We start from the raw sequence: 20,684 nt of genomic DNA, 5'->3' as shown, positions 1-20,684 counted from the left end.
TGTGACGTTGCTGGTCAGTGTTCGGGCCATCTAAAACGAATGGTCATGGCTCAAACCAAGAGATATAAAGAGATATAAAGAGATATAAAGAGATATAAAGAGATATAAAGAGATATAAAGAGATATAAAGAGATATAAAGATACTCAAGAGCTCGTTCAAAAAAATGTTGAATCAACACCCATGATGAGAGATGCCAGTGATTGGTCGATCCTCAAGGCCTGGACTGTGACTTTAAGTATTTAGAGCTATGAGACAAAGAGGACAGCCATCAGCAAAGAAAGAAGATCAATAAAAAAAAAACTTAGAGCGAATTCAGCCAACACTGCAGCAGACCCGACCTACTAATGCCTCCTGTGTGCGGTCGGCTTTTCAAAATGAAGACTTGATTTCATACATAGCCAACGACGAGTTCATAGGAAAAGAGATGGAGCTCACGAAGGAGTTATACCATAGGGATGCAAAATATTTATATAAGCAAGGTTACAAAGACAGTTTGTGTGGAAACACAAACTGAAAATCGGCCCCCGAAGTGGTCCACCCAGGCAGGTAAAAAGGCAGGTTTCAATATTATCAGAATGAAATTATATCAAAGACAAATGACTGAAAATTATGTAGAAAAAAAGGTTAACAGATCTTGTGTGGTGCCCCAGCGGTCCAGCAGACCAAAGGATAGGTGAAAGTGAATGTGAAGTTAGATGTGAACCTGGCCTAACTGATGTCTTATAATGAATATCCAATTTATCTAATTGTTTTGTAAAGGGTTAATCTCTTATTCCTCAAGAATAAAACATTTCTGTTAAATCAAAAAAATTTTTTTTTCTTTGGTTAGGTGTTCAATGGCGGCTGGTTTGTGCTACAATCCACGCGATAATATGAAAAACTACTTAATTGTTTAATTAATTGTTGCTTTAAATTATGTCTGACCTATATGCATACTAAATAGATTTTTTCTCTTTAAAAAAATAATAAACATTTTTTTTGTGTGTAAATATAGTACATAATATATCAGAACTTACATAACTTAACAATACAACAATACAAAAAAATATTTTTTTGACAAAAAATCTACAACCGTTTGCATAAATGTTTTACATAAAATGGTAAATAGCTGTGTCCCCCAACAGAGAGTGTCAAGTGTTTGTTACTATTAATATTAAATAGTTGTAAAAGTGGTGTATTTTTATGAAAAAACTTCTTACATAAGGGATTAAGAAATTAGATTTTTCGCTTTCAGAAAAGAAAAAAGGAGCCGTTGCATCAGAACTTTGAATGGTCTAAAATACTGTGCTGTCGGATTTTCACTATCTTTTCTAGTTTACGAGATCTAAACGGGACAGACGGACGGACAGACAGGCCAGACAAAACTAATAGCGTCTTTTACCCTTTCGGGGCCGCTAAAAAATGTTGTTGTTTTTTATCTTTTCGGGTCGATGTTATATTTAGACAGGACTTCTGAAACGTGTAAAGATTCAATGATCTTGTAAAATTATACTGACAGGTGAAATGGGTCTATGTAAGAGCAAACAAAATAGAAAAACTCTAAGAGATGCTTAAGTATTTATAGCAGTGATGGCCAAAGTACGGCCCGCGGGCCAGATCCGGCCCGCGACGTGAGTCCATCCGGCCCGCCGAAATGTCGGCACAAAGTGTTGAAAATCCCCCCTTTTTCCAAAAAAAAAATTAAAAATTTATCTTTACTTACGTTAGGGGCCTTGGGCCCTCAACATATTTGTTTTATAAAGAAAGTGTGGCTGTTTAAAAAAAAACAACATATAAACGACATTATGAAACAAATATGACGGCATTCTTGGTTTGAGCCGCGAATAAAAGATTGTTAAAATAAGCCTAAAAATAGGAGGATATTTACCAAACAAAATGACTCCGTTGTAAAGCTAGCTACAATGTTGCTGATATTTTAAGTAGAGAAATGAAGCCATCTTCTGACTCGGGAAAAAAAAGATACATTTCAAATATCCCATTAATTAATGACGCACAGGATCTACGGGTTTCAGGTCAATATCGCCTACTTTTTGTTCATGTGGCCCGCGACACGAGTGTCGGAAATAAAAACGGCCCTCTGGTCGAATCACTAGCGGATCCAGAACTTTGGAGTGGGGGGGGGGCGATTTTTTTCCAAACCCTAACCCTAACGCCCAGTAAACCCTAACCCTATGCATAAACGTGCGTACAGCATATATATATATATGAGAAAAAAAGCGCAGCATTTCTCAACCTTCGGAGAAAAACAAAACAACTGGGGCAGCGTTATAAGGTTCCATAGTGGGTTTCGGGGCAAAGCCCCGACGCCAAAAGCGTTTTCTTGCTTTTTTCAATGAAGACACGCATTCTCCTGACATATACAGCTCATTATTCAAAAAAGAATTTGGGGCGAAGCCCCGACGCCAAAAGCGTTTTCTTTCATTCTTCAATGCAGAAACGCATTCTCCTGACATCTACAGCTCATTATTCATAAAAAGAATTAGGGGCTAAGCCCCGACGCCAAAAGCCTTTTCTTGCATTCTTCAAAGCAGAAACCCATTCTCCTGACATCTACAGCTCATTATTTATCAATGGAGTTCGGGGCGAAGCCCCGTCGCCAAAAGCGGTTTTTTTTTTTGCATTCTTCACTGCAGAAACGCATTCTCCTGACATATACAGCTCATTATTTATCGATGGAGTTCGTCAAAAGCGTTTTCTTCACTGCAGAAACGCATTCTCCTGACAACTACAGCTCATTATTCATCAGTGGAGTTCCGACGCCAAAAACCTTTTCTTGCATACTTCATAGAAGAAACGCATTCTCCTGACCTAAAGCTCATTTTTCATACTATTAAAAAAGGACCTTTCGAATAATGTTGTACTTGAAAAATATTCTAATATGAATTTATAGGCCCTTAATACATTGCAAATAAAACCGATTTGTTCCTTGGGAAGATAAGATACCCCACATATTTAGATTTGGCTTTGAGGTTCGCCGCCGAAAAAAGAATTATTCGATAAATAATATTCAATAAAATTAAAGTATAAATTGTGAGTTATAGTCCCAAATTTATTTAACTAGAAAAATTTCAGATTGAGTAAAGGTTGGGAAAAGGCGACTATGTTCTGTATTATTTGAGTTAGTAGAACTTCTCAATCATGACTCTTATACTAAAAATTTCGTTTGAATTCTAACTTTCTTAAAATAATTATGATAAATTCATGTGAAATTACATAAACTATGTCTGGAAATGAGAGGGGCGGTAGAGTGAAAACGGTTAATCCTCGCTCCTTTAATAATTTCTGCTAAAGATTGCATTTGGCATTAAAGAATAGGGGTGGGGCGACTCAACTAATTTTGTTCACAAACTATGATTCTCCATAAAAATAGGACCGCCCCCCCACTCAGAGGGCTAGAGTGGGAGGGCAGTACATGCAATCACTCTCCCCCAACTCCACCAAATCGGCTAAGATACCAGAAGGGGATTGACATAATATAAAATTTATATATAAATTGAATTAATTTTGTTCACAAACTATGATTTCTCCATAAAAGTAGGACCGCCCCCGCCCACTCAAAGGGTTTAGGCAGTAGAGGTATTCCCCCCCCCCTCGACAAACAGGGAACGACATAATATAAAGATCGGTTAAAATATTAATAACAAGTTTTAATCATATATATATATATATATATATATATATATAATTGTTTCTGTTAGCAAGCTGTGATTTCTACAAATAAATTGGACCGCCCCCCCCACTCGAAAGTGTATGGGTGGGGGGGGGGGCGGGATTGATATCATCGCCCCCTCCCGACCCCACCAAATCGGCCAACATACTAGAGGGGGGGGGGCGAAATAATTTAAAAATAGGTTGAAATATAAATAAATATTATATATTATTAACATAATAAATTCGTATACAAATTGTGTGAATTCTATACTAAAATTCGTCCGCCCCCCCCTTTGGGGGGCGGGGGGGTCAGCCGAGTCGGGGGGGGGGCGATCGCCCCCGCCAGTGGGTCGAATTAGGTTGGGCATCACTGATTTATAGCATTCGCAGAAGACCCAATTACCGGATTTTCCTGCATATCCCTCATATAACCTGCACTTGCACATACCCCGCACAAACTACAAAATGAGTAAAAACAAAATGGTAAAACAGGCACCCGCATATGAAGAGCTCATTTATAACCAGCTGCTGCTGCAGTGGAAGAAGACAGTGAATAGAATAAAAGTTTCAATGGCTTCACAAACTAAAGTGAGACATTAGTGAGACTGGCGATGGATTGCAGATGTATTGCATGCATCGTAGTCTTTACATTTCCACATTGGTATAATAAAGATTCTCTGACGCATCTTTGCTATTAGTTTTCTAGAGGTTTATACTGAGCTATTCATAAAGCTTTCCAACGTACATTTCACCACACAGCGAACTCTAGGAGGTATAAAGACCCACCGGTATGTCCATAGATTCCGTTATGCTATGTTTATTAGTAAAATAAATTGTGTAAACCTCACACAGCTGCCATCCGTTTTTTTGTTAAAATTGTGTAACCCGCGGGGTATGTGCGCCAACAAATGGTAAGATAGCAGAAAATTGAAAAACAAAAAACGGCAGTGTGTTCTTACGATCTCCCCGTCCGAAAAAGATCCACATTTAAGGCAAAAGACAAGAAAATGACTTCACTTTGCAAATTAAGATAAGGTTTTTTTTTTAAATCTAAATTTCTAGAAAAAGTAGGCCTTAAGTTTCATTATAACACACAAAAGTTCATGCCAACTTTTATTAAACTGGAACGTCCATCCGAGATATTCATTAGTAGCCTATCCAAGAGAATGATGTTCAACTATCGCTTTTTCGGGGGCATACTAATTGTCTTTATTACAGTTGATGTCGTATTTTCGGCTGATAGATGTCGACTGACCAATATGGGGTCAGTCAGGTAAGCCCATCCACAAATATATCAGTTAGTGATTGCTGTGCGAACAACAAACGCATTATGTGGTTACTATTGACGATTTTACTTAGAGCAAACGTTACGATCTATGTATAAATACATGTTTGTGCCGTTTTTATAGGATTTTTTTAAAGTTATGGTTAGGGGGTTGATCCTTTTAGTGTATCGGTTGTTGTTTTAAAGGAAAGGTAAATAATTTTCTGTGACTACAACTAACATAGTCGAACTAAGATAGTCGAACTAAGATACTCGAACTAAGATAGTTGAACTAAGATTGTCGAATTAAGTCGAACTAATATAGTCGAAAATAGCTGCATAGTTGTTACGTTCATTTAATCGGTAGATGTAATAAAATCAATGTATTCATTTATGTTGCATCTTGTTTTGCTGCTAAACTTTCTTTTGGTTTTGATAATAGGACCAACCAGACTATTCACAACAAGCCAGTCCTCTATAAAACCGTTCCAGAGAATTGCACAGAGGGAGAATTCGATTGGGACTGGCCACAGGTATGTTAAACTAGCTCTGCCTCGTGTGTGACTATCATATTAGTGTCCTGGACTCTACATTCGAGCGCTGCTGGATTTCAGTAAGTGGAGACCTTGACAGGATTTTTGTTGCGGCCCCTATTTTATTTAATGTTTAAAGAAATGAGCTTAAATGTATTTGTGAGAATATATGTTTGAGTGCCAGATGACAACGATATCTTGATGTTACGATGAGATTGTGTTGATCAGACAATGCGTTTCTGATGTTTTAATTTTATATGGTTTTCCCTGTTAGACAATTTTGAACAATATCGTGATGCCGGAGATACTGCTGCAAATTATAAATTCAAAAAAGAAGTCTTCTTTAAATAAATACAAAGCTTTTATTCTGGAACTAGAAATCACTTTAATAATACACACTACATAAATGTACAATACTATTCAATTTAAATTGTTACTCTAGTCGCATCTCTCTCTCTCTCTCTCTCTCTCTCTCTCTCTCTTAACTGAATATGCAAAATATGGTATATATTGACAAAAAAGTAACATTTTCATTTACACCCTCCTTGTCCAAAAGTAAATAGAACGTGTTTCTGACTGATTTTAACAAATTGGTCAGTGTAAGACTAACCTAGACTATGTGTAGACGGTCATGACAAGACAACCATCAACCAAGCGATAGTGTTTGTTGTGTGCTGAGTGGTCAGGCGAGAAAATACACATTGCCATGCTTAGTCAAGCATGTAGATCTTTTCTTAATAACGCTTTTTTTTCTTTGCTGAAATGATCTAGATCTAACTGTATAGATCTAGGTCTATTTCTTTTACGAGATTGTAAACTTTACAGTATGGTTTTCGTTATAAATTAAGTCAATATATTAAATTAATAGGTTTTTTTGACGTCACATGAAAATCTCACTGTCAGAAAAACATTAATTACTAAGTTAGTATTCAAAATAAAATTTAAAAAAATAATATATTCACTTTCTATAAATTAAAACACATATTATATCAACAAATGATGTAAACCAATAAAGCTAACTTAAGCGAATGAGAACACTTTGCCTCCTAGATCTATGCATTGTTTACCCTCGGAAATTTTGAAATGTCGCCATGAGATATTTCATTATTTCTTTTTCTTTATTTTACAGGGCTACATCTACCTCTCCTCCACACTAGGCAGACCTCACTCTCTGTGTGTCCAGACAACCGAATTCGGGGCAGTGATGTTAGGTGGAGTAAGTGACGTCACAGGTGGGAAGGACGTTCCATTGGCACTACCTACACAAGGTACAACTGCCATGTTTCCTTTAAGTATTCAGTCTTTGGTTGCTTATACGAAAATGTGAAACAAAAGCCAATAAATACTTTAGCACTTATATAGTCCAAAATACTCTGAATTTGAATATGGTGTTATCAAAAAAAAATTACAGATGACCTATACCGTTATAAAGTAATCATTCAAAAGTAAGGATAAATTATATTATTTTACTAAGATGAGTTCATTGTCCTTTACTGACTTTGAGTAATGTTCTCCTTTAACAATAAAAATAAAAAGGAGTTGTTAATTTATAAAATATAAAATCCATCATTTTGATGTTCTTTTTCTCCTTAGAACTACAGGGAGGCAACGCAGGAAAATTAAAATGTAATGGCATATCATTATACATTCATTGACAAGCATTTGTCAGATTGTTTGTAAATATATTTAATATTCAAAAAAAAAAAATAAAGATAAGCCAAATTAATACATACATGAAAACATTTTACTGTAATGCACATTGATTCTCTATTTTAATGTAATTCTTGTTTGTACTTAGATCACCCGGCCTGCTCTATTGCAACATCAGGCAAAGCAGAACTTCTCATTTCAGCTTTTAGCACGCAAATCTATTGGACTACATTTGGATATAGAGTGAATCTCTTATAATGAGCTTACGGGTATAATAGCATTGCATATGTAAAAATAAAAACGTCTCGTGATGTGAAGAAATGGAATAACTGAACATATACATTGTAATAAAAGCTAACTATTATAACAAGAACTTGCAAAGTGCTTCTTTTTTGTTTTACAAAGCTTATATCAACTATCTGTCTGGTAAAAAGTTTGAACACGTTATTTCTCCCACAACCATTCTCGGATCAAGTTGAAGATTTGCACAATAATGTTTTGGCATAGACAAGCTATAAATCATTAAAAACGTTAACCAGTTAATCAATTAATTACTGGTAATTTTATATAATACCAACAAGGAGAATTAATCCGTCAGTCTTCTCAAATAAGACTCAATATGTAGTTTTTAAGATGAGATCATTGTACACGTTAGTTTGTCCACACCCATTCTCGGATCAAGCTGAAACTTTAAACAATTATTTATTGTAATAGATGGAATATAGATGGAATATGAATATTTTTTTCATTAACCAATTAGTCAATTATTAATTAGTAATTATTTAGTTTGATATCGAAAAAGGGAAATAACTTCTTCATTATTGAGATATAGTTGTAAATGTTCCTTTCGTGGAGTTCGTTCGCTTAAAAAAGCTTTTTTACAATTATTTTGTTGTTATTGTTGCAATAGTTATGTCAACCTATGTACAAAGCGATTGAGTTTCATAGCATTTCAGTGCGGGTTCAAACTAAAACAGAAAACTTATTCATTTTGAGTTTATTATAATACCTAGGTATTTTGCGTTTTTAGTCTGTGTTACTGGTGTTATAATAAATGAAAAACTGTCATGGAATCCCCATATTGATGAAACTATCAAAAAATCAAACAAAGCATTCGGGTTTATTAAAAGAAATTTCTATAAATTAAATAAGAACATAAATAAGAACATAAAACTAAAATGTTTTTAACCTTGGTTAGGCCAATAATAATTTAAGGATTTAGTATTGAAGTCATATCGTACAAAACGAAATCCAGCGTTTGTATTATAATTAAAACTGAAAGTGGCTTCGCCATTACTTGATCATGCTAGTGTTATTCTATCGATTTAATTATTATAATATATTCTTTATGATCTTTCTCACAACGGAGGGAGGTTGGACCCTATAACTTACTCGTCCAGCAACTCCCGTGATTTTAAGTGCAGATACAAAAGATTTGATATGCAAACACCAGCACATAGATTTAAGAAGTTAAGTTAAAAAATAAGTTAACTCCATCCGTAATTACAAAGCTTATATCAACTCATTCTGCCTGTCTGGTACACATTTCGAACACATTATTTCTCCGATAGCCCATTCTCGGATCAAGTAAAAACTTTGCACTATTATTCATTGTTGCTAACAAAACATGAATCAATTGAAAACAAAACAAAAAACAGTCATTTAAATAGTAGTAATACATTTATTTTGTTTGATGTCGTTAAAGGTAAAAAAAAATATCTTACATAATTGAGATATATTTTCTGTAAATATGGGATTGTTCCCTCCACCTTCATCTCTCTAGTTATAATGAAGTCGCTGTCATATAAGCATTCAGCAATCTGTTGATAACCACAGAGTCAATGTTACTGTATAGGAAGACGAAGTATACTCTCTTTCTATCTCTTTCTCCCTCTTTCTCTTTTTCTCTCTCTTTTTTTTTCTCTCTCTCTCTTTATCTCTCTTTCTCTTTCTCTCTCTTTCTTTCTTTTTCTCTCTTTCTCTTTCTTTTTCTCTTTCTCTCTCTCTCTCTTTCTCTCTCTCTTTTTCTCTCTCTCTCTTTTTCTTTCTATCTCTCTTTCTCTATCTCTCTTTTTTTCGTTTTCTCTCTCTTTCTCTCTCTCTTTCTCTCTCTCTCTTTTCTCTCTCTCTCTTTCTTTCTCTCTATCTCTCTGTCTCTCTCTTTCCATCTCTTTCTCTCTCTCTCTCTTTATTACAAAAAAAAATACACTCGCGCACAAATATGATGACATCCCACGGAGGCTTAATTAAAACAAAACTTCTATGTACAAAAAAAATCAACAAAAAAAAACAGAAATTTTTTAACAAATTGTAAAAATAATTTTTTTTTAAAAATCTTCCATTAAATAACAGACAATGGTACGATATAGTAAAATAGTATCACAGACTACCATCGCTGACAAAACGGAAACTTTTTTTCAGTTAGTTCAATTTATAGATCTATCAATGTTAAATGATATTCATGTCATTTAAAGTGATCCATTTGTTCGTCCAAACCGTTAACTAATAGATAAGTGGGACATATTTTCATTATCTTAAACGGTCAGAGACAATCTCTAGACGTCTGCTGCCTCATTTTCGAGGGGTCGGCTAGTACCGGTTAAAGTTACTGGCAGTAGTTTGAGCATCACTGACATGTATGTTCTTTTTTCTTTAATCATGTGCGGACGTAATGTGATTTATATTGATTTGACGCTACTCAAAATTATGATATAGATATCTTAACGTGTTTTTATTGGGGGGTGGGGGAGGGGAGTAAGTACTCAGTAAATCATGTATAGTTTCTTCTGTCTGGATGCCCCCAGATGACTCACTGGTTTTAGTTTTTTCCTGAGTCAGGCAGAATCTGGTGTGTCTGACATTAAAATGTCCTGACATTCCATGCAGCTAGTCACATGACAGAAATGTCCTGACATTCCATGCAGCTAGTTACATGACAGAAATGTCCTGACATTACATGCAGCTAGTCACATGACAGAAATGTCCTGACATTCCATGCAGCTAGTCAATTGACAAAAATGTCCTGACATTCCATGCAGCTAGTCACATGACAGAAATGTCCTGACATTCCATGCAGCTAGTCACATGACAGAAATGTCCTTTTTAATTTTTCTTTATTTATTGCTTGGTGCAAGTTTTCAGCCTGCTTGTCGTTTTAAACTAAGTTCTAAGCACCCATTAGAGCAGGCAAGCTGTCATGGATCAGCACCTAACTGACTGGGGGCTTTCCAGGTTGAGGCGGGGGGTAGCTGATCAGTAAGGCACGAAGACCTCTCCCACCGTCAGAGAAAGCACATGGCGTCCATATATTACGCCAATCAAGATGAACTTATAACCCGTAACTGTTGCATACCTTGATTTTTTTAGCAATTTGCAGCATCACCAGACTTTCCTATCGGGGGCTCATTCCTGAGCTTTAGATAAAGGGGCCATGGATGGCCCATGCGTCATGGTTCCTCTCTAGACCATATTGATGTGATCCAACTAAACATTACTTTCGGCACCAACTCAATTGCAGAAGATGAGTTAGGGAATATCATAGTTGATACTCCCAACGCCTAAGGGGCTTCACTCCTGAATTTTCCTCGAGGTTGTCTCCTGAATCCTTAGTACCGTAAGGCAATTGAGTTTAAACTCAAAGTACCCCTCTCCTACTTAAATTGCCTTACTAGTCTGACGAAGCTCCCGGTTTTGTGGCGTTAGGTATCCGTCTTTACCCTTTCAGCAGTCATTGAGAGCAGTTTCGACGATCATAGTATCTAAGCCACACGAGCAGTTAGATGTCAGAGGCTATCTGAGATGCACACCAATTAAGAGCATTCTATAGACCCTGGGAGCCTATGCCCATTGACACCTCCTGACCTTGACAACTTTTGAAACCAACAGCACACGTGGTAAACATTTAAATAGGTCGAGCCTTAAGTTCGACTGAAACCAAGATAAACACGTGATACTCAAGATTTGTACTTAAATGACAAACTGTCCTGTGATTGACTCCCTGGACGTTAACCTAACAATTCCATTCAGAAGCTTAAACCTTGACTTACTTATTTCTTTGCGCCCAAGGCTTTGAGACAGAAAGTTACACAAAAGACATCCGTCTCAACGGTCTGATAGAAGCAAAATACAATTATTCAAAACTAGACCTAATCTCATTTCAAAAGAAAGGGCCAGAGCTATTGAATACAATCTTAAAGATGTGACTGTCTTAATAAAGACGGTACATCAGCTCCACGGGAAGACTCGATGAAGATGTCTGACGGCTGAATGTAACATTGTGCGTGATAAGCTTCTATTTTATATTGTTACAAAGTAGTAAAGGGAGACAACATCACTGCACAAAAACGTATGAATTGCAAATTTGAATATCAGTTGATGAGTGAATCAAAGCTTCAAAATATAAAATTTGAAATAGGATCTGTTAGATGTGAGGCCGACCACAAGCTAGCGGGGAAATAATTTTACTGTAAAAGTTGTATGTATTATTGATTTTCTGTCTCATATATACATTTTTTTTTATTGGAGCATTCGTTTAATTGGTATGAGCAAAATGTACTAGTTTTCTCCCCAGCTGTTTAAGAGTGATTCTCAAACTTTCACTATTGGCTCGCCGCCTCCCCCCCCCCGGTGGTCTGTGGGTGTGCTGTAAACTCCCACAGTGTGGTCCGGTATAGTTTTAGAGATGTAATGAAAAAAAAACACTTTTGCAGACAGTATGAAAGTATAAAATGTTCCAGTTTTTTCTTTGTATTTATAGGCTATACAGATAATTCATTTATTCTTTTATTTTGATCGAAAAAGAAAATTCGATTATAATTTTATAGTCTTTTTTTTTTACTCAAAAAAAAAAATCTTTCTGGTTATAGTATTGGAACGGCAATAGGTTTCCCTTGCAGCGAATAAGGTGGTCTTGGTAGGAATGTAAGCTCCCCCAACTGTATCCTAAGCGGGGACCGTAACCATGCGTTTTCTTGCTTCAGAAATTCGTGCTATTTCGTCTACAACTCACCATTTTCTCAATGGCATTATGCGAGGGGCATTCGAGGTATATATAGCGAACGTACCTATATAATGTGTTTTTTTTGTCATAAGACTATATTTGTGTTAACTTAGTTGGACGTTTTGTCGCAGAACTTTTTTTTGTTACGTAAAAGTCGTTAACACAATTATGTACGAGATTCGAATGAAATCCGACAGATCTTACATAAAGTCGAGAAGAATAGCATTTTGAAATGTCTTCTCAAAAAGATTAGAGTCAATATTGCAGCAGACGTCTCTCGCGAAAACAGTTTACGATTTTCAAAGGTCCTATCTCTAAGACGAAACAACGTCTCTTACTTAATTGAAACATTGTAATATTTCAAACATGGTTATTTTAGTAGTTAATATTCAAACCTACATTTATAACTACAAAGAAAACGCATTTTTTTCCTTACAAATAAATTGAACGACCTCGTATTCCTCTCCCACTTGGCAAGACCCCCTCTAAGGGGGAGCGCTCCCCTCAGTTTGAGAAACACTACATAAAAATAGTTGCCTCTCTTACTCCAAATTTATATGAAAAAAAAATGTGTGTTTGCATTTTTTTAAATACTTGTTATAATTAGGATTTCTTTTTGGCGGGAGATAGCGTTGGATTTGTAGAAAGATATCATCGTCTGCCACTCCTCTTATATTTTCTCTCTGGTCTACTCATATAATCTATGTTCAATGAAACAAGCTCAGAAAATAATAGCACGTCTATTAAGACGGTGCGACAACGATCTTCAGACGGTAGGTGTGAAGGGGAGGGGTGTGTAGATCAGCAATAAATTGCTCATAAAAAGAGTTTTTAACTATTATTAAGCCGTAATTCAAATCGAGGTTATTAACTGCTACACACGTTCGTATTCTTTCGTCGCTTAATGGTTTCTTTGGTAAGTTAGACATACCTTTAATATAGCATGTAAGCCTACTTGATTTCATTACTAAATTTTTTATAACTGGTGTTATCTGTACTTTGTAATTAAGAAAATAATGGGGTTTAGAAAACATTGCAGTCTACGTTCATTATTATTTTAGCAGGGTGCGGTGGCTGAGTGGTATAGCGCTTGGCTTCCGAAACGTGGGGTCTCGGGTGAAGACTGCGCTTTTGAATTTAGGGATTCTTGTTTTCTTATTGCGTCCCTGAAGCCACCCAACTCTAATGAGTACCTGGCCTGAAAGTTGTTGTTTTCTTTTTAACTATGATAAGTTAGGCTACTTTGGAGTATTAATAGACCTATTTAGATCTGATTGTTCCGCTGTATCAAGAATCCGCCCTATCACTAACCACGAATTTAAATGCCAGCTATTGAATGTCTAAGAGGTGTCAATCAACTGGGCAGCTTTAAGTGTACCAAGAATATCATAACTATATCTCAAACGAACAGGTCTTTTATTGATAATGCTAGTTTTCACAGGGTGAGCCTGAACAGCCAGACCCTCGAGAATGAGATTTCGTTTTAAAGTATCCGTTGAAGAGTCAAAACCCAGCCCTTCTAGACCTTTAATAACTGGAAACCTTTTCTCGCAGTATCCAAGAATGAGAGACTGGATCCTTAACGACCCCTCTGTCTGAAGTGATCGCTCATTTGATCAAAACTGTATCGGGCACTTGGTCCATTATAAACCATCCTCCCCTCTTCATATGGCTCGAGGCGTAAGGCCGAGTGCTCTTATGGAAACTTCTATAATGGTTCTCATGAGAAACGACATAGTGGACTTGGAACGCGCGTGTTTACGTTAAAGATGTGTATGTTAAAGATGTGTATGTTAAAGATGTGTATGTTAAAGATGTGTATGTTAAAGATGTGTATGTTAAAGATGTGTATGTTAAAGATGTGTATGTTAAAGATGTGTATGTTAAAGATGTGTATGTTAAAGATGTGTATGTTAAAGATGTTTATATTAAAGATGTTTATGTTAAAGATGTGTATGTGTGTGTGGGGGGAGGGAATAACGATTACTTGTTACACCCCCGGCATGTGCAATGTTCTCTCGGTAGTTCACTATGTTTGTTTTTCCCTGATAGTCTATCAATTTCCTTAAAATGGACGTTTAAAACAATTCTCCAGTATTGAGGTCATGAAAACATGTTAGTCTGCCTTTCTTTTTGTAGACCCTTTCACAAGTTACGCCATCCTTATGGCCTTGCGGCATTACTTCCCGCTTTCCAGAAACCATCTTCAAGTTCTTCTGGACAGTTCCATACCAGCCATCAGATGCTGAATGTTAACAGATGGTATTGTTCATTCTTTCTTTGTGTTCATCTCAAAGACTAGCAAAGTCATGTGGTCTTATTCCAAACACAAGCAAACCTTAATCGTCTATATGTTGCAATAAACAGCATCGTCCTTTAGGAAACTGTCTAAATAAAAACATGTATATTTATTACACTATCAGGCTTATATACGCTACAATTTCACTGTATCCTAATGGACCTACTTACATTGAGTCACGTCAATATCGGGGCGTACAGTTTGTTACTTTATCGAACTTTCCAGATGCAACGCATTTAAGACGGTTCAATGACGCTCGGTGTACTGAAGTGTGTTTGTATAGATCCTTAAGTCTCATTTCTAGAGCTCCAATCAGTATTGGGGACTTTAATTAAAACCACTCACCTGTAAAATGTGTTTATTTACAATCCGCTTGATCTAGATCTATTGTAGCCTAATGTTCTATGCCAGTGGTGCCCAAACTTTTTCAACCTTGGGCCATGTAATAATCCACACACATTCACGGACCACATCACTGAACAAAAGCGTCCAGTCCAACGTAACAGATACTCTGTTTACAGAAGTTAAAATTGGCCTAATAATACCTATTTACGGACTGGATATGGTCCGCAGGCCAAAGTTTAGGCATCAATGTCCTAATTTTTTTTAAAAACTTCTACTATAAGGTTGAGTCTATTGTTTGTTATAGTGAATGCGAGGACATAAACATCAGACTCTACATCGAACTAAACAATGGGCAAGATGGTAGCAGCAGAAGTCATTTGTTTGCTGTTACAACTTTTGGTGATTGGATTTCTCAGTGCAGACGAGGAATGCAACTTCGCCCGAGCCAGGTTACTATTATACTGTCGTTTCATCATGCTTTTTTTGTGTAGCCGCATGTTTATATATGTGGGTCTTCCATGTGCATAGTTTAAGATAGTCTCATTGTATTTACTACAATCTAAAGTTTGAATGTAAAAGTATGGTTATATTTAGTTAAGAGGTTTCTTGTGCGTCATCGTCAGTAAGTTATATCGGCGTTATCCATTTATTGTAAATCAAACTAATAGATGCGGTTTATATTCAAAATACATTTATTTATAAAGCAATACAAACACACACAGAAAGAGAGAGAGAGAGAGAGAGAGAGAGAGAGAGAGAGAGAGAGAGGGGGGGAGGGAGGGAGAAAAGAGATATGAAGAACTAAAAGAGCGAATGAAATAAAAACTTAAAGAAAAAGGTTCGAATACGAAACGTGACGATTATGAGAGAGTCTGAAATATCTGTTGCCAACGAAAAAAAAAACAATTACATTGTTTTATGTGAAGAAAAAGTTTATAAAATTGAGTTTCCAGTGCTAAAAAGTCCGCTAAAATTATTGAATGCTTTTTAAAATACATTACTTATCAACCACTCCGTATTATGTATGTCGATACATCAAAAAGTTATTTATAAATTTGTCGTCTTTGATGAAAATATCCCATTTAATTCATCCATAGAGACTTTCGTCTTAGAATGTTTGTTTTGAATATTGAAAGCAGTACAGATGGACAGCTAACAACCTCAAGAGAAATCTTTCTTATACAAATATTTTTTTCGTGTTTTCGTATTTACGTTAAGATTTATAAGATGGCTGCTTAGTTTCATTTTCAGATCCTAACAAACTGTAAGTAAAAAAAAATTACGCGATTATCACGAGATTATCAGATTTCTCGATAATTTTTCCTACATTTCTGCCAGGAAAAAGACAAAAGCAATAGCGACAATACACATGAGATATGAAAACAAAGAAATGATGGGCCTCGGAGTGGCTGCCTGGTCGTGCGGTTTGCACGCTGGACTGTCGTTCAGATTTATCGATGGTCCCAGGTTCAAACCCTGCCCGCTCCCATCCGCCGTCGTCCTGCGGGAGGTTTGGACTAGGAAGTAATTATCTTCAACTCTGAAGGAACATCCGAAACATGTAAAACATTTTTACATTTTACAAAGTTGTCAGAAAGCAAAGAGGAAACGAGAGAGCTGGTTAACGTGTAGTACATTAAATGCCAACAGAGTGCGAGACAAGAGAGAGAAAAACATATGCGAATCAATTAGTTACATATGTCCAGGTTTTGTCTTTATTGTTATATATGCTAGTAGTTAAATGTTTCTTTTTTCATTTAAGTTGGTATTCTTTTATTACTTCTACAGCCAACTCGAAGGCAATGACAAGAAGATATTCTATAACATACCCATGTATTGTAGTGCTGGGAAAATTAGCTGGCACTATCCTCAGGTAACACGCTATAAGATTGTAAGAGTTCTGTAGTAAATAAATACGAGTTACAGATGTCAGTTACAGAAGATGTCTTTTTAAAAGCATTGAGATTTTTGGCTAACAACTGTTTCACTCTATTTCAAGTGATTTTTAAAAGCTTTCTCTCTCTCTCTCTCTCTCTTTTACTAATTTTTACAAAGTTTATATAAGCTCACTCTGTCCTTTGGTTTGGCACAAAATTTGAACATTATTTCTCCCACTTCCCATTCTTGAATTAAGTTGAAACCTTGCATAAGTATTCATTGTTCTTAGCAAAACATTAATAAGTGAGAAAAACAAACAAACTAAGTAGTGGTAATAAATTAACTTTGAAATCGAAAAAGGGAAATAAATTATGCAGTTTTGAAAGATATGGCTGTAAATTTGAACTTCTTCCCTTTAGATAAGCTTCGTTTTTTTTGTTTTTTTTTACAAAGCTTCTATCAACTCAAAGCTTCTATCAACTCTAAGCTTCTATCAACTCAAAGCTTCTATCAACTCAAAGCTTCTATCAACTCAAAGCTTCTATCAACTCAAAGCCTCTATCAACTCTGTCTTTCTGGTAAAAAGTTTGTACTCATTATTTCTCTCACACCCAATCACGAAAAGTTGAAATGTTGCACAATTATTTCTTGTACCTGAGAAAACAAGAATCAATTTAAAAATACAATTATTTAATTAACGTTTGGTAATTAATTATTGTGTTTGGTATCAAACAAGGGAAATAAATCGTATCTGACAGAATAGGTGGTATAAGTTGAATGAGTTCTCTTGAGGAGGCCTGAGTCCTGAGGGACAAGTTTTTTTAAATGCATTTCCAAGTGATTATGGTAAGATGGACTCACATACTCCCTACATACCCCCCTCCCAATCCTCTTTCCAACTGGTCCAGACAAGCGATAGGATCATTGCGCATTGAGAAAGCTAAAAGCATGAAATTGCGCTAAACAAAAAGAATTGGTAAAACTTTTTTTTAATCGCACAGATTTATCATTGTTAGTCTAGATCTATTGCAAATTTAATGACATGACTGATCCAAACGGATTAATATAATTATGATTAATATAAGCTTTGTTGATTTTTTAAAGTATTTTTTTTATTGTTTTCCTTGCTCTGAGTTGGGTTTTTTTTTTCATTGGTTTCAATCGGCCTTGCTCTTTCCTCTATCTTGGTTTCTCGTTTTTTTTTTGTCACTTCTCCCCACTCCCTTTTGTCTCTTTGGTTTTTTTTCCTCTCTCTCTCTCTCTCTCTCTCTCTCTCTCTCTCTCTCCATTTCAATTTCTTGTATTCTAATGTCTTGTGTTGTCAGGGCTTCTTGTACATCAAGTTGTTCATTCCTAACGACCACTTCACTATTTGCCTCTTCAAACGTAATGGACTCATCGATTTCCCAGTGTATGACTACTCCAGTGGCACAAGGAGAAAACTAAACACATCAGGTTAGGGAAACTTGTGTTTGTATTTTGTGGTTCGAATAAAGTAACTAGGAAACTATTACTTTAAATCTCTATGCAGAGGATGCCTATGTAACATTCACCAGTGGCTGACTGCCTGGTCATGTGGTATGTGGTCTGAACTGATTAACATTTCGGGTTCGGACACTGTCAGTCGCCATTCTCGCCGTCTTGAGGTTGTTCGTGCAAGGATGTAAAATGATTGTAAAATGATTGATATTTTTCGGATTTTTCCTTCAGAGTTGTAGATAATCTACTTCCCAGTCCAAACCTCCCGCAGGACGACGGGAGATGGAAGCGGGCGGGGTATGACTCCAGAACCATCAAGCGACCGAACGACAGTTCAACGTGTAAACCGTACGTAAAACAAATAATAAGTCACGGAGCGGAGACCTCAAAGTCTACTTGTGAATGTGACATACTATTGACGATACAAGATTGTGATCTATCTCACATTCCATTAGCTTGATTGTGTCATCATTGTCTTGATTACAGTTTTAAAACATTTATTCCCTAGCCTCCAGTTTGTTTTTTTCTATCGATTCCTTCCAAGTCATTAATAAAGGGGCGTCTCTCCTTCCCTTGGAATACACAAATCCTACAAAGTACAACACGTTCTTGAAAAACACAAGTGAACATGAAACTTCTTTAGTGTTTAAAGAGATCTAGCTTTTTCTAACGCTTAGAGTTTTTCATCTATTGCGGGAAAACTATAATAGCAAAGCTTGTTGGTAAGCAAAATAAAGGAATTGTTGATGAACTATGTTGTTATTTAGTTGTTGTTGTTGTTTTAATTTATAGAACAAATTTTAAGCACTTTTTAGCACTGCAGTATCAAGTTTTGTAAGCCCTCCCGTTTGTAGTTCTTTTATTGTATTTAGTTGGCAACATGGAAGTTCAATTTAGCGTCCTTGACATTGTTTAGTTTGTCGTGAAAATTTACAATAATTAGAATAATGTTATGACTCGACATTGCGCACTGTCATTTGGCGCGATATTGTGGACCATGGGGCACGATGGAGAAACAGAGAAGCGATGAAAACAAGGACGCTTGGGATGTGATTAGTTTGGATCTAGATCTAGTTTCTAATTGATGATTAAACGTTCTATTTTTATAATCCTTTCTTTGAGGTTATTTGGCTAAGTTACAGCAATAACAACTGAAAAAAATTTTTATGAATAAATAATTTCCGAATATTACTTAATTTAACTGACTTGTTCTTGTCCATATCGTGACTGCATTAATACCCTATTATGGTTATTACTTTTAATAGTATTACACAAATATAGTCCATAACATTTTTTGCTGTATGTATAAAACGGTGCCAAGACCGCACTACAAACAGCGATTAGAGCATGGAATGGGTTGCCTGAGCTAGCCAAGAGAACCAGTGACTTGGCAGAATTTAAGTCATTGGTTAATATGCATGACTGAATGCATGACCGTTAGGACGTAATCATCTTTTTTTTTTGAAGTAACGTCTGTATTATATAAGATAAGATAAGATGTCCTTGCGAACGCCGGTATGGACAGTTTAGAGGAAATTGTTATGGTCCGACAGTTACGCTGGGCAGGGCACATATCCCATGTGGGGGACGAATGAATGTTAAAATCTGTCTTTTTTTTTTTGTTGTTGAGCTAAAAGGTAGTCGACTTAAAAGAAAACGCTTTAAAGACCCGCTTATGCGCCAACTTGCCTTAGCTGACATAGAAGAGACCACCTAGTTTAATGCGGCCTCAGAACGATACAGCTGGAGGTCATTCACAAAGGCCGCGGGATACACATTTGAGACGAAAGAAAAATCTTAATTGACCAACGGCGGACAATAGTCACGTTTGCCCCGGATATGGCAAAATATGTAGGTCACTGCTGTGGCTGCGTATCCACGGGAAATACTGCATTCCTCATTAATCTTCGGACTCGAAGATTATTATTATTTTTTTTTATAAGTCCACAATACCCCTTGATGGTTGTTATTATGATGAGAAATAATTATACTACCCGTACTTGCTTGACATTATCATTGTAAACACAACCTGACCTATCTGCGCTTCTATTCTACAGTACAGCATGTGTGTACTAGATCAGTGGATGGATTGATAGAGGTCCATGTTGAAGCCCATGCACACATCGTGTACATGACAACATTTAACTATACAGTCAACGCAGCGTAGAATGAAGTACAACAGTCAGCTGATAACTCAAACATGTTGGGCTAATTGTATTTGATTTTTCTTGAATTAAAAGCTGTTTTTTTTTAAGGCGTGTTAATTTATTTTTATTTAACTGATTTAACTTTTTTTTTACTTGTTTACGTAATTTAATTTATTTCATTTTATTTGCTTATATTTTATTCAGAGCAAGGGTTATCAGACCTGGCAAAAGGAGGACAGGTCCATAATTGGCATTTACAATTAGATTGACACGTGGATAATTAGCTTCTTCATAGGAACGTCTTATTTATAACATAAAAAGATAAAAAGTAAAATCTGGGGAAAAAATATAAAAACAAAATTAACAAGATTACAAAGACAGTTTGTGTGGAAACACAAACTGAAAATCGGCCCCCGAAGTGGTCCACTCAGGCAGGTA

At 36.1% G+C, this 20,684-nt stretch overlaps 2 protein-coding genes across 2 annotated transcripts; both read left to right on the top strand.

The window, feature by feature from the left end:
- The first annotated feature begins 4,747 nt into the window (after nucleotides 1–4,747).
- Nucleotides 4,748–7,472, top strand: LOC106065653 (uncharacterized). Its single transcript, XM_056027128.1, has 4 exons — nucleotides 4,748–4,925; nucleotides 5,359–5,449; nucleotides 6,579–6,717; nucleotides 7,248–7,472. The coding sequence occupies exons 1-4, from the start codon at nucleotides 4,756–4,758 to the stop codon at nucleotides 7,355–7,357; spliced, it is 510 nt and encodes a 169-aa protein (XP_055883103.1). The 5' UTR covers nucleotides 4,748–4,755; the 3' UTR covers nucleotides 7,358–7,472.
- A 5,393-nt stretch (nucleotides 7,473–12,865) lies between these two features.
- On the top strand, nucleotides 12,866–20,353 carry LOC106065652 (uncharacterized). Its single transcript, XM_056027154.1, has 5 exons — nucleotides 12,866–13,014; nucleotides 15,047–15,191; nucleotides 16,531–16,615; nucleotides 17,946–18,075; nucleotides 20,157–20,353. Exons 2-5 carry the CDS (start codon nucleotides 15,091–15,093, stop codon nucleotides 20,264–20,266), a joined length of 426 nt encoding a protein of 141 aa, XP_055883129.1. The 5' UTR covers nucleotides 12,866–13,014; nucleotides 15,047–15,090; the 3' UTR covers nucleotides 20,267–20,353.
- The last annotated feature ends 331 nt before the right edge of the window (nucleotides 20,354–20,684 follow it).

The sequence above is a fragment of the Biomphalaria glabrata genome, chromosome 4 (genome assembly GCF_947242115.1).
Source record: "Biomphalaria glabrata chromosome 4, xgBioGlab47.1, whole genome shotgun sequence".
Classification (NCBI taxonomy): domain Eukaryota; kingdom Metazoa; phylum Mollusca; class Gastropoda; family Planorbidae; genus Biomphalaria; species Biomphalaria glabrata.
The sequence above is the reverse complement of the archived record's forward strand: the minus strand, read 5'-3'. Positions and strand labels throughout refer to the sequence as shown.